We start from the raw sequence: 16542 nt of genomic DNA, 5'->3' as shown, positions 1-16542 counted from the left end.
GCTTTATTAGTGCTCTGTGTTAAACAGTGGATATGATATGGGAGTGTTAGTGCTTGGTAAAACTTGTGTGTGTGTGAAAGCTGTGGGCGTCCCAATCATCCCGTGTTGGATGTGTGTGTTTCGGGACTTGCACTGATTGAGACCCCTGACAGCTTTTGACACCATGATTTCCTGTTTGTGTTTGTACTTTTCCTGTGTTGTGAGCCCAGCAGAGCCCAGCAGTGCCGTGTGAAGCAGCACACCCACTCTACTCTTGTTGCAGCACCGAGGCTCGTGATTGGGCACCTCGAATTTGATTCACATTGCCCTTATTGGCCAGTACACAAAGAGGGGGCAGTTTGTTGCAGTTGCTAAGATCCTGTTGCTAGGTTCTGGCTGTTGCTAGGAGACTTGTGATGCATTATGGATGGATGGCTGCTTCCCTCATGGAGGAGCGATTCTGAGCCCCCATCGTTGTCCCTTTCTCACTCTGTCATTATTTTCTTCTTCCTGCTTTTCCATCTTTCTGTTTTCGTTTTTTCTCAAACATCACATGTAAATCAGACTGATCTGCATATAGTTGCAGTTTCATGGCTCTAGGCAATGTTTTTAAAAACAGGAGCCGTTTCAGTATGTAGACACATTCACAGAGGCTTCTCCTGTACATTTATATTCTGTTTTAAAGGAAGTTTCTTCCTCTCCTCATTAAGGAGACAGCCCAGCAGCTCAGCCTGCGTCTCCTCGTCTCACACTGGCCTGTCGTAAATTCCTCCTAAATTACAGATGTTTGGCACCAGACGTCTGCAGCCTCTCCTGGATGCTTTAGCCAGCTTTGCACTGAGGAGAAAAGCAATGCATGACCCTGGTGCTGACTTGAAAGGCAACAAATTTTCAGTCTCTCAGATGCCAGAGACACATGCTTGATTTGATGTTTTAAACCAACATCTGGTTTAAAACATGGAGATTCAGGGTTTTGGATTCACAGAACTACTGCAGAGAAAATGATTCTGTTATGTTAAAATATCTAAAAATATTAATTTAATTCAAATATATTGCAACATACAAGTAACAATGGATCATTATAATGAAATTTGAACCATCAAAATTACATGATAAAAGGAAAATCTAATTGAAATATTCTTACCAAGTTGAGCTGCCTGGCAGTGTGAAGCCCTTTATGTGGGACATTTTCTGTTTGGTTCCTTTGAGTTATATTTAATTTGGTTAGCAAGGTAAAAATGATACATTTACAATCTAATTAAAGTGACCTCAGTACTGAATCAGTTTAATTTAACACATTTAAAAAGAAAAGCAAAATCATGTGAAAAAAATCTCGATCGGTTGCATCTTTCTTTATAAACTCTAGATCTGATTTTAATGTGTAACTACTGCTAGGTTTAGGGTCAAAACCTTCAAAATAGATTTTCTTCAGGCACCTGATCTCATACATTCATCATCATATGTAATGTTCAAGATATTCAAGGTCTCATTCATAATACAGACAACATGTAACTGTTTATATTTCCTCTGAAGGCTGAATGACCCAATAAAGACTCTATAAATGAATCTGGTTTCTAAGAAGATGGATGTACATTCCTCCTCATTTAACCTTGATGCAGATGTAATATTTTACCTTCTGTTCATGTTCTAATAATCTAAAGTGTCTTTTGCTGTGAGATGAGAGTTATTTACTTCTGCAACACTTTTCACTTAGCAGCTTTTGCACAGACTGCTTTTTCCCATGTAGTTCTGTAAAACTTTCAGGAACTGATTTCTAATTTCTTTTCTTTTCTTTTCTCTTTTTTTGAGAACTTTGTGCCACTGAAGTAAAAAATTAAACATTTATTCGGCTTAATTAAAAAAAAGAAACTATTTTTTGTAGATATAGGTGCTGTAGATAATCCATCTGAACTGCTTTTATAAATTAGTTGACTTTTTGTTTCCATTTAAAATTTGCTGAAGTCATTAAAATAGTTTCATAATATGCTTTAGGTGTTAAAATATAATTGGTCTCAATTGTTTTTCTGGTGAATCATCTGAAAAAACTCTCAGTAAATGACCAGAACTTTCTAAATGTGAAATGAACCTTGCACACTTATTGTGGTTAGTGCCGTCACAGTTGCTAGGTTACAGGATATACACCAAAGTCCGGGCTGGAATAAATCTGGACGCTAGACGTCTAATTTCATGGCTGCTCCTTTCTGGTCTTCCACTCGGCCTGCTTAGCCCGGGCGTTTGGAACGAGGCTACCCTGAGTTTAACCTGCTTTAAGAAAAATAGGTTCGTGTTGCATCACATTTACACTTCAGAAAGGAAAATTATGGATTTCTGAATGAAGGTTTAAAAATGCACAAGAAACTTGAGTCTGCCAGGAACAAATTGCTTCAGTCTTGAACATAGTTTAGTTGTGTCAAATTGAGTAGATCTTGATTAGGAAGTGTCCATTTCTACACATTTTTCCTTTTGATTTACGTGGTGTTGATTCAGAGTAAATTTACTGTCAACCAAGCTTTTTGAAGAATCTCTTAGAAGACAGTAAAACCCTGTTACTTTCGCAGGTCTCAGCAAAACGTTTCCAGCGCCGGTGGATGAAGGACCACCGGTGTTTCCTTCTCTCTCTCCTTTCTACCCAGATGGCAGCGTAGCTACTCAGCCTCAGCTCTTATCTTTGAAGACTGCTCAAGTCTGCACATCAGAAATACCTGCTGCTGCTGTCTTATTCCCACAGAAGGCAGGCAGTGTGCATGTCAGTAACACTGAGCCAAGGATGTCTCTGCATCAGTGCCACAGCAGGGGGGCCTGTCAGCTCGTATGTGTGCACAGAATTAGTATTGTGCAAACGTGTGTGTACAGCTGATCCGTGACAAGCCGACTGTGACGGGCTCTAATAGCTCTCCAACACATCCGTCTGAACACGCTGCTGCTCGTCGTGTGCGTGTTGCCTCTGTCCGTTTTATCTGTGACTCTGTTATCACCTTTAAGTCTTCTCCTCCTCTGCCAACAGCACCGGAGCGAAACAGATTAAGGGGGAAGTTGGCCAAGTAATGGTATTGATGGGAAGTTCTGCTCCTGGTGCAACTCTCCTCAGATATTTGACAAACATGGAGCGGCCACATTACAGCAGATTAACGTCGGTCAATGATCTGAGGACGGCCAGTCATTGGGACACATTCGTGCATCTTTCAGGAATGGCGGCGGAATGGTCAGATGTGGAACAACCAAAGTTTTGGTGCAATGATTCTTCCAAAAGCAGAGAAAAAAACCTAAACATCGAGAGACGTGAAAAGAGATCTTTAGGAATGAAAAAATGTGACAGAGAGCTCAAGATAAATCTGTAAATGATCCAGTCTTTACCCGCTGCTGTTTGTGAACGACTCAGTCTGTAGAAGCAGCATTAGCAGAAGAACTCAGTCATTTTCTGACTGAACCCAACATGACTTCAGTTCTTTCAGGTCTGCAGACTTCTGTTTCTGCACAGCTGTCTTCAGGCTCAGCCTTGTTTGCTCTATCTAAGTTGTCCCCTGAGTCCAGGGTATAAACCTCCATTTCACTGCTTTGAATATGACTTGCACATTTATTTGCCTTTAAAATCTGAGCGAGACTCATTTTATCTGGGAATGTGTTGCCTTGAAGATGATAAACAGTGGCTGTCCATAATTTTTTTATCAAACGAAAACAAATTGTCATTTTTGCCAATTGTTAGTGATGATATTGACAATTATTTAGGCCCTTTTTCCTCATGAGAACGTTAAAAACCATGTAGTGCAATAATCCAGTCTAGCTTTTTCCAAATGAGAACTAACTAGCTCAGGTAAAGATTACCTTCCAGCTAATGTCTCTGAACATCTTCTTCATCTGTTCGCTACGGTTTGGATCAGTTCTCCACTCATCATCTCTAAAAACGCTAGTTGGAACAACCAACTCATACCCTAAACGCCCTTTGGAAATTGTCTTAGCAGTAGTGTGAAAGCTCTGTTCTTCCTTATCTGCGCTCTTAGAGGAACGGCCAATCAACAACATGGAAAAGAAGTGGCACTTCAGGATTGGATGACACCAGCCAATAGCATGTCTGGTAGGATTGTGCTTTCTGTGGATAGACAGGGGTATACTGGACCCCTCTCAGTACAGGAGTCCACTACACTGAGAGTCTTCTCAATAAAATCTAATTGATTTTAAATTATTATCCCAACTTCACAGCTGTTACAAGTTGTCTGCGGTGATCTGCTGATTCGGTTTCTCCAAATAAGTCCTTTGCTTCATGGCCGACCGTCTCTACTAATGTCTCATAATGACATTATTCCAGAAAGTTCTGACTTCCCTTCAAGTTTGCAAGTCTAAGTTGTTCAGCCATGTAATTAAAGAAAAGATTTTCTATTGGCAGTCCTTCTGAAGAAGTGACACTTTCTTCCTATTTCTCAAATTGATCTGTTGTAAACTTTATTAACTACTGTAGAGTCTGAGGTCCAACTCTTCAGGACTTCTGAGCATCGCATGTTGTGTTCTGATTTTTGGGTGAAGTTTATGAACACCTGGGAAGACGGGCAGCCATCTTCAATGTTTTTTTATTTTTGAATAATTTTTCTTTTTCTATTTTGATAATAGGTTTGTAAATTTCCCTGCAGCCCTCACCAGATGTTGCTCTTGTCTTCCTGCTGGGTTAACACACGGCTACATTTTCAGGTCAGCAAACTGCCACAACTTGTGTATTTCTATAATTTCTCACATTTAGTTAGAACTGGCAGCATATTGTTGCTACACTGTGCTTCAGACTATTTATACACCTTTTTTCATTTTTAGTTTTTCATAAAGTAATGGTAGCAAAATATGTTTATATACTTTTATATGCTTGAGGTTGGATTAAAATAATTTCAGAACCTGTAAGAATCAGGTTTTTAATTGTCCTGATGTAGGAGGATGTTAATTGTTATTGATCATAAAAAACTGGCTAATTGCAAGTTTTTTTTGTTTTGTTTGCAGCTCAATTTTTTCTCATAAATTGTAACTCAGCTAAAATATATTTGTGTAAATTCAGTTGAAAATCTTAATTTTTTCTTTTATTAATCTCGAGAATAGAGAGAATATCTTCTGTCACTTATGTTAACAGAAAGACTCCATGACTGAAGTGTGTGTGTAATCACAGCTCAGTCCGAAGCTCCTGCCTGTCGGTTCGGTCCTGCTCAGCCCTCCCTCCCTCCTCCACTGCAAGAAAGCAATTTTTGCTCACAAACGGTTGAATTCCCCAGGAGGGCCTCTGTTAGCACGCTTACAAACATGAAAATGATGAATGACGGCAGGCAATATTGGGGTCATCAAACGTGCAACACTGACTCAAATAATCAGCTAAATGCCAGACGTGTCCTCGCAGTGGAGGAAGCTGGCAGAGAAGGTCGGACACAGGAGGCTGAGGCCTCAGATCCAATCAGACGAGGTAAAAACGCAGAGGGAACTCTGGGTTTTTGGAAAATAAGTGTTTTCTCTCTTTATTTGAATGATTAGCTTTTGTTTTCACTTAGATGCTACTTACTGTGATGAACAATCACATACTTTGGAGAGGCAACAGAACATGAATGATGGAACAAGCTGAAATGAATACATCACTTTATTCCCATTGGATTTGTATCTTAAAATATTTCTTTACCTGCCTCAGATTACAAAAATATATATTACAAATCGGATTTTTAGAGCTAAGCCCTATTACAAGTTGTCTATTTATACTCTGGAGCATGTAACAAGTGTATAACTAAGAGTAAAGACGTGCAGTTTAACCCTTGGTATGTGTGCAGGTTAGTGGCTGCATTAGCCTGAGAACGGATGAAATCTGTGAAGATTGCAGATGCAGCTGTGAAAATATCCCCAAATAGGTTATTGTTCTGCAGATAATTCAGAGTCAAATTCTGCAGACGAATCCACAAATCGGTGAATCTGTTAACACTGAACTGTGACAGGTTGACTGTACTGTGGAGTTGAATCAAAGAGATAAAGTTTAGTCGTAACATATTAAAGGAAAACAGGTAAAGGTATTGTTGTTCCAGATGTTCCTACATTAACCTTCTTTCAGGATAAAAAGCTTTAGTTTTTTCTGGGACAAACCAAACAAGGTTTGACTCTAGCCCAGTTGCTACAAATTGTAGATGCTATGTTGTTGTTTTTTTAGTATTATTTGTCTCACAGGGATAATGTGTAAACAGATTCTTTTCAAAAATGAAGATGTTTTACAGCTGTAGTCTCTGAGCAGGTCACAACAATAAAATAAATCTGGAGCCGTTCACACCAAACACTTCAGTCCAACAGTTACATCACTTTACCTTACACATACATAATAACCATAGTTAATGTTGACACTGCTGGTTTCCTAATAATTTCAAACACTTTGTGATAAATCATGCAGGTCGGGGCATAATTTCAGGATATCTGGGAGGGTTTCGGGTTCTTTGACGGCTCCGTATGAAACGGCCGTCTGAGCAAAGTCTGAGCTTCTTTGATGTAACATGCAGTCATCAGGCGACGTAGACCTGCAGGACCTAATGGTCAGAGTAGAGCTGTACCAATCTGCTCCGTGTTATTCAGAACCTTAAAGAGAGCAAATTATCAAAACTTAACATGTTATATTTACAAAGAATCTGACAATGACGATGCCTTACAGGTTTTTCTTAAACCAGTTTATAAAAGGATTTTAATGGTTTTAATCTTGAGGTTTTTGCATGGGACCAAAAAGAAAATACAGCGATTAATGAGAAACGATTAATGAGAAACGATTAATGAGAAACGATCAGTGGATCCAAGTGAATTAGTGCAGGAAGATGGAGCACATGTCTCTGCTTTGGGATTTCTGATCTTTTCTTTTTTAGCTCCAACCCTGAAAACTCCACTGGACTTTCTGCAGATCCAGTGAATATATGGCTCCCTGTTTGAGCCGTAAAGGAACTTCTTTTCCTTATTACATGTGTAAGGTGATCATCTGCAGGGTGGGTAACACCTTTGGCAGAATAATCATTTTAATGAGGGACCCTGACAAGCCAAGACCGGTTATATGAATCCACCTTTATATTAAGAGTAAAAATAACTTTTTGATATAAATTGGAGGCAAACAGCCACATTCAGCTGCATATCTGATCTTCTCTAAATGAGTATGAGATTTGTATCCTCCGTTAACTGAGCCAAATCAAAGAGAGTTGTGTAAATAAAGCTGACACTTCGTGGTGCACTCCTCCAATTATATCTTTATTCATTCTGTGATGAGTTTGCTTACAGAAGGGACAAAACAATCCCCTTAATTTATCACAAAGCCTTTTTCATCAGGACAGACACAGTAAGAGCCTCCTGAGCCTGGAAGACAGAGCCTGAATATTTATGTTGAAATGGGATTTAGAGCTGAGGAAATGTTGCTCTGACCAAAAGATATCAAATTAAACTTTATCTGGTAATTGAGGATGAACAGGTCTGGTGCAACCCTCTGATAAACCTCTACATCCATCTGTCTTTAGAGAAAGTATTTATGTCACAAAATTCATGCAACTTAAACAGATGTGCAAAATGAAGTTAAACTAATATTAATATGTGAAACAAAATGGTCACATTCAAAATGTACTAAGAAATATAACATACTTGATTTCATAGGATATGAAAATAATTTCAATCAAAAAATGTCTTAATTTAGTTTAGATTCATTTGTTTTCCAGATCCACTCTGTTTGGACGTGATGACATAATAATAATAATTATTATTATTATTATTATTATATGAGCTTCTAGTGTTTGTTGCTGTGGATTCTCACTTCTGTTTCACTTTCTGCAGCTCTAGAGAAGATAAGTACGAGTTACATCAGACCTAAACTCTGAGCCCTTATCATTTGCAGTGGTGATGCGTTCAGGCACAACTACAGTGTTGGAAAATGATAATGTCATTGTACAGAAAGGCTAATGATCATCAAAGCAACAGAAAGTAAAACGGCTAATAGATGGATTGATAAAAGATGGTGAATACGAAGCACCAGGGAGGAAAAAGGTCATGATGATTTTGAGGATCTTTGCAAGGGTCCAAAAAGAGATCTGTGAGGAATACCACATTTTGATACATTGTGATTAAAAATGATGATAGACTTCAGACGTTTTAATTGGAAAATTTTAATATATTTTAGTTCGCTCTCTGAATCTCGCACGAGGAGAAATATTTCTGCTTCAGCTTTAGTTGATGCTTTTTACCCTCTACTTTATTAATAAATTACAAAATTAAAGCAATTCTTCAACGTCATACAGGGTTTAAAGCTGAAGATCCCTCAAAGTAAAAAAAACAACTTCTTTTTGAAGTTAAAAAAACTTTGAGGGTTTCTTAATGAAACCTCATGAAACATGAGGTTTCACAAAAATGATGGCTGTTTGTGAAATCTCATGCATGATGTTTATTGAACAGTAAAAGTGCCTCCTGTGGTGTTTGGGGCAAAATGAGCCAATCACAAGCTGCGGTGCAGTTTGCTGCAGGATTCCACTTTGGCCCACACCTAAAGCTAATGACGCTGTGTGATTTAAAACACAGCTGTTTGTTCACTACTCCATAAAGCAGATGGTTGGAACGCCCACCCAGATGGTGGAAATGCCTGTGGATAATTGCCTTCCAAACAGTGTACAGTGGTGGCAAACACACAAATCAGCATCACCACTGACTTTATTCACAGGCTGTTTACGCCAAACTAAATGCTTCTGTTGTGTCAAAGCAACATTTCAACCAGCTGAAGGAAAAAACCCAAACAGCTTCACAGGAAATATCAGTTTCATTTCATATTCTGAGATATCCAGGTGGTTTTTTACAGTAGAAAACTATAATTTACTACATTTTATTAGGAAAGTTGAGTTTATCCACTTATGACGCCATATTGATGCTGAGTTGCATCATGTTGGTTCAGCTCATTATGGAAACACAGAGCTTTTAATCAGACACAGGAAACATCATAACATCAAGACTTTAGTGTTCAAACTAATATCCTTTTCATGTTTATACAATATTTTATCATGTTATTACAATATACGTATTTATTACATTATAACTAGCATTTCACATATATATAAACCATATTGTAATAACATATTTCACAAAGCTTTTATGTTCTACCTTTTACAGTTTATTTTATAGCATCATGATGCTAATGACGGTGCAGATGAGAGGCGGGGTTAGTGGTTCTGCTTGGACTGAGCCATGGAGGCACGGTGCCGTTAATCAGCCGTTTGGACCGTACCATCATAATCATGTGAACATTGAGAAGGAGCCGTGGTTCTGAACTGGAGGAAGAGCCGGCTGATCCGATCGAGACGGCAGCGTTTCTCAGTGATCGGTCAGCAGGACGAGGGAAGATCTGACTGAAACCAGCCGACCTGAGCAGCAGGCGGGCGGGTCGCATCAGCAGAGTGTCATCAGACATAAACCTGGATCCAAACAGGGTTCAATATCTTGTTAGAGCTTAAAATGTTTCATGTAATGTTGTTTAAACATGAAAAGTATTGTTAAGGTAAAGTTATAATGTTCTTTTGCCTGGCTCTGCTGTAACCATGGTTACCTCAGGTACAGATTTGACTGACTCCTTTTCCATTTATGGCATCTCAGGTTGTTTTGAAAACAGGATGATAATTTAATAGGCCTGCAGTGAATGTAAGTCAAATATTCTTAGAAGAAAGTAATTTGATGTTAGATTTTTTTTTTCATGTCCCAGTTATGTGATCGGCAGTGAAATAAAGTTATGTTTACTTTGTGTCCATGTTGTTTAATTGACATAACAAAGTTATGTTTACTTTGTGCATGGAAGATGAAAAATAAAAACACTGACCATCTCACGTGGTTTCTTGTGCTTTTTTTTATTTACAGCATCAGCAAACAATTTTAGGATGCATTTAAGGGAAAACAGATTCTGCTACTGCATATTTACAAATCATCCATTTATGCTACATATAAGATATGTTGAGAAGCAAAACTAAACCATTTTATAATAAATTCACTCATTTAAAACCCACTATCCTGCCAGTACACCAGTCATTTCTGCTTCAGCTGCGGTACCTTGATATTTGATATAGTCACAAGAACAAAAATACATTTACGTTATTTTCAGTCATATTGAGCACAAATAACCCATAATCAATTGGAATAAGGGCAATTTAAACGTAGGTTTAGAAACTTAGGTGGCTTTTTACCGTCTTCCTACAATATTTCTGTTAAGGCAGACATGAGTGTAACTTCACTGACGAGCCACAACATTGGTTGAACACAAGAAATCAGTTCAGGTTGAAGAAACACAATATTGCTCACACTAGAAATACCACAACAAAATAATCATATCTTAAGACGTTTCTAACATTAGAATTGTGTTTAGTTTTCTAAATTATAATCCCAGTGAAATGAAACAAACTTTAATTGGAGGTTAAATCAGTTGCACCCGAAGTACCACACTGAGCAACACTGAGTTACTGCGACTCTCTAAGACACTGCATGAAAACATGAGCATGGCACTGAAAATCAGACCAAACATGACAGTTATTGATGCACACTCCCAAAGTCATCAGTTCAGTCTAACATTCAGGTTTGGCAAATAGCAAAGAGCCAATTTACTAAATTAAAGTCCAAGACCATTTGACAGAAATCAGTTATTCTGACCATAACCAGCACATGCTTTATTTGTACATTTCACAATCCAGAAAAACAAAATCTTAATTTTATAAACGAAGCAAAACTTTTTTTGGATTATGTTGTCAAACCTTGTTACACCCAACTGATACCCATGAGGTTCCTCATGATCAAACACAAAACTGATACATTTCATCTGAGACATCAGCCAATCAAAATGTGCTAATTTTCTGAGTCACTTTGGAAAATAAGCTGTAGGATAACAGGAGAGTCCAGCTATGTACAGGATGGATTCAGCGCCTTCCGGCCAAAATGTCGAAAAGACAATATTTAAATGGAGAGGAGCACAGAAAGTGGGCTGGGAGACCAAAATGGTGTTTAGACAAGAAAATATGGGAAAATGTGACAAAACAGAAAAAAATCCCATGGACATGGATAAAGACAGAAACTCTAATGAGATGAAGATGGAAAATCGACAAGGTTAACGGACAGCTGGAGAATTAAAACTCCAAAATAACAAGACAGGGAGTAACTGGACAAAGATGGAGGGAAGTAACAACAGGAACGATTCTCCAGCAGGAAGCGTCTTCTTTCTACTGAGGAAGAGCCTTCAGGATCACGTTCACCTCTTCAGCCACGGTCGTCAACGCAAATTCAAACTGATCCTGCAGGAGAAACAGGAGAGGAAGTGAAAAATAGCGACGCTGCAGGCGACATGGAGCTCAAGACGTCTGGGACTTCCTGCAGGAATTATCGATCCCGGCTCGACAACGCAACGTTTTCTGATTCCTGACCTAGTTACCGTATTGCTCCGTATTTTTATTTTTTTGGAAGTACTCCATTGTCGTGACTGTGGCCTCAGGAGTTTAATGTCTGAAAGCCTTCTCGGCCATAACTGGACCTGAGGTTGTGAGCGCTGAAGCCCGGGCTCCGGACCGAACGGTGGAGAGGCGACGACACACTTCGCTCAGGCCGCAGGCTTTAATACGGCCACGATCAATACAGCAGATGTTCTACACACATTCTTGGCTTTCTTTTTAATTATGTTCTCATATCAGCCAGTAATTGTTTTCACAGCAGCCTGGAGTCACTCCGTGTACAATGTGGTGAGGAATGAGTTCATTTTAGGAGAAATTTCCAACACAGAGCAGGCGGGTCATTCACAGGTTGGAGAAAAAAAAAGCTTTTCACAAACTACTGAGCGTTTATTTCTCAGGTAGCTGATTCTGGTTTGAAGAGACTAGCAATATAAAAGTCTGACTTGACTTTTTAGCAGCTGGTGTAATAAACAGATCTTGACAGTTTTGTTTTGTCACTAGTTTTAATTTCAATGGACTGAATCTCTGTGTTTGGAACTGATTGTGTAAAAAAATTCACCTTTTTGTCTTGAGAAAAAACTAAATTTATTTAACAGGAATTTATGCAACCGAACTGCATAAAAATGCCAAGATTTTTAGAATGAAAAATGAGATTATGATAAATTTATAAAGATTTTCAATTTTTGTTTGCATTGTGTGTGTGATGTCCAAACTAACCGGCTGGAAACTGGTAGGAAAGTTTAAACCATGGGTCAAAATCCAAGGCTTTGAGTAATTTTCAAGCCAATAGGCTAGAAACACAATAAATTTGCAAACATCAGTGTGATCAATTTGTTGAACTTTTTCATCAGTATTCCCTCTAATGTTCACCAAGAAGATGGTAAATCATAAATATGATGTTATGTCAGTTTTTCCAAGTTGGCCAAAGACTCACTGTCCTTCATCCAACCAACGTCTTCAATGCATAAACCTATTAATGAAAAAGAACGTCGAACCAAACTGCATTTATTTTGCATTCAGGCTCATTTCATTGTGAAATGTGTCTATTTGAGTTAGAGGATTTATTTTTTCTCACTTTGAGCTTCATCACGTAAACCAAAGCTAAAACCCGTGCACTTCAAGGACTTGTTGAATTTTGTGTCGATTCTTTAAACCTATTAGTTCATGTGTGTGACGATATTTTTCTCAGCAGTCAGGCGAGACATTAGGGAGTTTGGAGAAGAGCAGACGTCCTGGTCTCAGGTGTGCTACCTTGGTCTGGACCATTCCTGGCCTCTGGTCCCGCAGGTGCTCCAGAGTGGCTGCAATATCAATCTCCTTGGCACCTGTCAGACACGCAAACAAAAACAGACACATGAAAAATGATGCTGCACTGAGCTGAACGCGCCGGGAAGACGATCCGGCTAAGATCTGTCAAAAAATATGACGTTTACAACAGATTTTTTTCTTAAAGCAAAAAAGAAAACGCATTCAAGCTTTTCGCTCAAACCCTCCTTGAGATGTTTTGTTTGGGTGGGAAAAAAATCTGACAAAAGAAGCGTCAGCAGCCATCCTTGAGGTGCATCATAGTCTGATGATGACACAACAGAGCCTTGCCACTCCTTAGTGTCAACGCTCACAGCCCTGTTACAAGAAATAGTCCCGTCCTTAGGGTGTACAAAAAGTTTTAGCCTTCATTGCTTTACAGTCAAAGTTCTTATTCCTAAATTAAATGATACCTGCTGGGTAATTTTCCAGAGGGAAATTTATCTGGTGGTATCATAGTTCAAATCAAATTATATTTTATTGCTTTGTAAACCCAGTTGCTAAAGTAAAACTTGGGTCTTTGGAGTCTGTGGAGCCAATCATCCACTGTTAGTCGAGTCTGAGGAAAATAGTTTTATAGTTTAGGTTTTCTGGGAAGTGAGAAAGAACCAGAATAATCTGAAGCACAGAAAAGTTTCCTAATAGCTGCTTTTAGTGATGAGTTCTAACAGAAACATGAGTCATTCTGCTAAGAAATGTCGACTGTTGTGGTGCTGTGGTTGATAAAAACAATAGAGGCTCCACTGGTTTGTTATTACTTAGGTTTTGTCAGGAATGCCAAGATTTTTCTTGTTAATTTCAATGCTAACTTTAAGATGTTAGTATTCAAAATTGTTCTATTGATTTTGTCTAAATTAATTCAGTTTACTTTTGCCATTTCTAATGGTTCAGTTTCTTCCCATCTATTTGAACTTTGTGTTGCTCTTATTTTTCAAGTACACATTTCAAGTGGTTGTATTTTTTTTCTGTTTGCAGTTTAGAAAGTTAAAGTAACCATTGTTACGGTCAGGGACCTCTAGGGGGCGCTCCTCATGGGCTTGTTCTTTCACTTGTTCACATTAGTTTTTTTTACACAGCTGAGAAGCTCAGAGCTTTCCTGGGTTTGTTCGTTTCTGTCCTATAATTGGTTGGTTTGCCGTAACTGTAAGGTAAATACATGTTTTGTACTGACACCATCCATTCAGTAGTTAATAGTTTGTTGTTGTTTTTCTTTCTTTGTGTAACTCTGTGCCAGATCTTGCATCTTTGCTGATCAGAGGGTTGTAGCCACCATTAAAGTAGCAGTACCTCTAACTCAGGCTGTTATTCTCTCACCATTTTTACACCTCACTGTTCCAGTTTAGGATAATCTGCAGGAAAACTCTGCAGTCAGTGAGTCAGAAAAGCTGAGCACAGAAAACTGTTTGACCCCTTTGAGTTTTACTGTGAACAAAACAAAGGAGATGATTGTAGATTTCAGAACAAACAGAAACATGTCAAACACTTTGTCTGTCAGGGGAAAAGAAGCGGAAGAGTAAAAATATCTCTCTTCTCCTTGGCATAATACTGGACCAGAGACGCGACAGAGCAGACTCTGGTCTTCAGAAACCCTGTGTGAAGGAGCGTTTGCAGAAAGATGCTGCACAGCTTCTATTAGTCTGTGGTGGAGGGTGATCTGCTCATCATCATCAGAATGATCCAGTAAATTAAAACAGAAAAAAGAAATCTGGTTCTGTTAGACTTTGCTCTTCTTGAGACTAGGATACAAGAACAGTGTCTCCTGTTAGAAGCTTCTTCCTGCCGCTGTAATATTGACTGCTACAGGAGATCCTCACTGTTTACAAAAACTCTTTGAAAAAACTTGGTTAACATGGGATTAATAAAGTATCTTTTTAAAACTTTATTTTTTTATGGAACATGATTAAAATATTCATGGGGGCAAAGAAACCAGACAAAGGAATTCTCACAAAAGTTTTTCTTCAAGCAGATGTTACAATAAAGGTAGAGGACTCAATGACACGAGAAATAGTTGAACAGAAAAGATGATGTGGGAGCAACAATTAAATTCACAAAGAACATGAGTAGTGAAGAACATTCAATTTGTTTTCTGACTCTTTTTCTCAGCATCCTCTATCCAACCCCAGATACAAAGAAACACAAGAATTACTTTTTTTTTGAGACACATAATAACGCTTCTTTTTCTTGCCTGCCTGAGGAGGAACATGAATGGTGGGAGTGCTGTTCATTCAGAGTTTTCTCTTTCTGTTTCACAGGTTTTGTGCTGCAGTCTTTTTTCTTCTCCTTTTCAACACAATGGACTCCTGTCCAGCCAGAAAAGTGGAAACACACAGCTCACAGGTTTGGCTTTTCTCTTTCATTTGGAGGGAAATAATTTAAACGGAAAACTTTCTGATAAGCCTCAAAACGGATCGCATCTCAGGGAAATAAAAGAAAAAAAACAAAACAAAAAGCTCTCCTTTTGTACAGCTCCTCTTTGACGGAGTTGAGGGTTTAAAGAGGAACCAAGGAGGGGGTTAGTTTAAAACCTCAGCGGCTTTTTTGAGCTTCTGTAAGACTCCAGATTTTAGGTGGAGGTCAAGGAGTTGGACAAGAAACGAGGGAGAAAGTAATTTTATAAGAAGTGATGTAGAATTTAGGAAATAAAATAAAGCTGGGGTGCTTGAAGAAGCCAAAAGAAAGCTGAAGCTGAGAGCCAGGCAAACTGTTAATCAGCTAAAATAAAAAAATAAATAAAAAATACGTAACATTTCAAAGGGAATTGAAAGAGAGCTGAAAACCTCCAACCACTTCATGGGCTTTGTAAGAGTCTTAAGAAGAAGAGAAATGTGGCCGGTGGTGGCGGGGGGATGTGAGGGGATAACAGAGAGGGGCGAGGAATGGAGCGAGCCTTTCAGAACCAGAGCAATACCTCCTCATCTCTGATACCTCACCGAAACTCCTCAGAAAATTTACAATTCCCTCTGAGCAGCTGGAGCAATCAGCAGAAAGCAAAGGGCTGTGGGAGCCGGATGAGGGAACGGAGGCGAGGGGAACGCATGCAAACAAAAAGGTTCAGGAAGATCAGAGCCAACACAGAGAAGCTTTTTAGAAAGCATTTTCAGAAATGTGCATAAATATCAATCAAATTTACACCAATCATTATCATTTTGTTTCTGATGTTTACACAACATACAAGTCTTGATGTTAAAATGTGGCAAAATAACTTTAAGTAACTGATTCCAGAAACTGATCCAGAACAAACGACTTCAAAAACACCCACAGGTTTAACCCACACAAAAATAAATATATATACAATTATATATACTGCTTTTATGGGATGCAATGCTTACGCTAATAATGCATCATGTTAGTGCTTGTTATCTTTTTGGGATGTGCTGATCCAAAACATGATTATCCTAAAGAAACAGTTTTTATGTTGCAGCTGTGACCTTGACGCTGCTCTGCATTGTTCTGATTAAACCACAATTACATTAAAACTTTCACTTGTCTTCTCTCTGTAAAGCGATGATTGAAAGAAAAGCATGAATTATGTAAAGCTACACTGCAGCATCAAATCCCAATGTTTAAAATGCTCCAGACTTTGTTCTACTTTCCATCATGCTGTTGATTTATTCACTAATAAATCAAATTCTATCCAGTTTGCTTTGGCAGATTACAACATGCAGGCTCTTTTGGATCCACCAGAGGGCGCTGCCTTACTGACCACACCCATATTTCCCATGTTACTGATGATTAATCCCTTTTCAGTTTGAATTTGTTGCCTTTAGGATCAGACTTAACAGCAGTTTGGTTATTTAAAGTAAAACTGACTGCCCTCCAACTCATCTGGTACAGA

At 38.6% G+C, this 16542-nt stretch overlaps 1 protein-coding gene across 1 annotated transcript in view; it reads right to left on the bottom strand.

The window, feature by feature from the left end:
* Positions 1-11016: 11016 nt before the first annotated feature.
* LOC106956208 (protein tyrosine phosphatase receptor type N2) overlaps positions 11017-16542 on the bottom strand; it is a 183725-nt gene continuing 178199 nt past the window's right edge. The window contains exons 22-23 of the mRNA XM_015046893.1: positions 12654-12727; positions 11017-11249 (exon numbers count right to left, since the gene is read on the bottom strand). Of these exons, the coding sequence (XP_014902379.1) occupies positions 11178-11249; positions 12654-12727 (146 nt within the window). The 3' untranslated portion in view covers positions 11017-11177. The remainder of the gene's footprint in view (positions 11250-12653; positions 12728-16542) is intronic.

The sequence above is a fragment of the Poecilia latipinna genome, unplaced genomic scaffold (genome assembly GCF_001443285.1).
Source record: "Poecilia latipinna isolate Pla-1442-1.1 unplaced genomic scaffold, P_latipinna-1.0 Scaffold797, whole genome shotgun sequence".
Lineage (NCBI taxonomy): Eukaryota > Metazoa > Chordata > Actinopteri > Cyprinodontiformes > Poeciliidae > Poecilia > Poecilia latipinna.
This window is presented reverse-complemented; position numbering and strand designations above follow the sequence as displayed.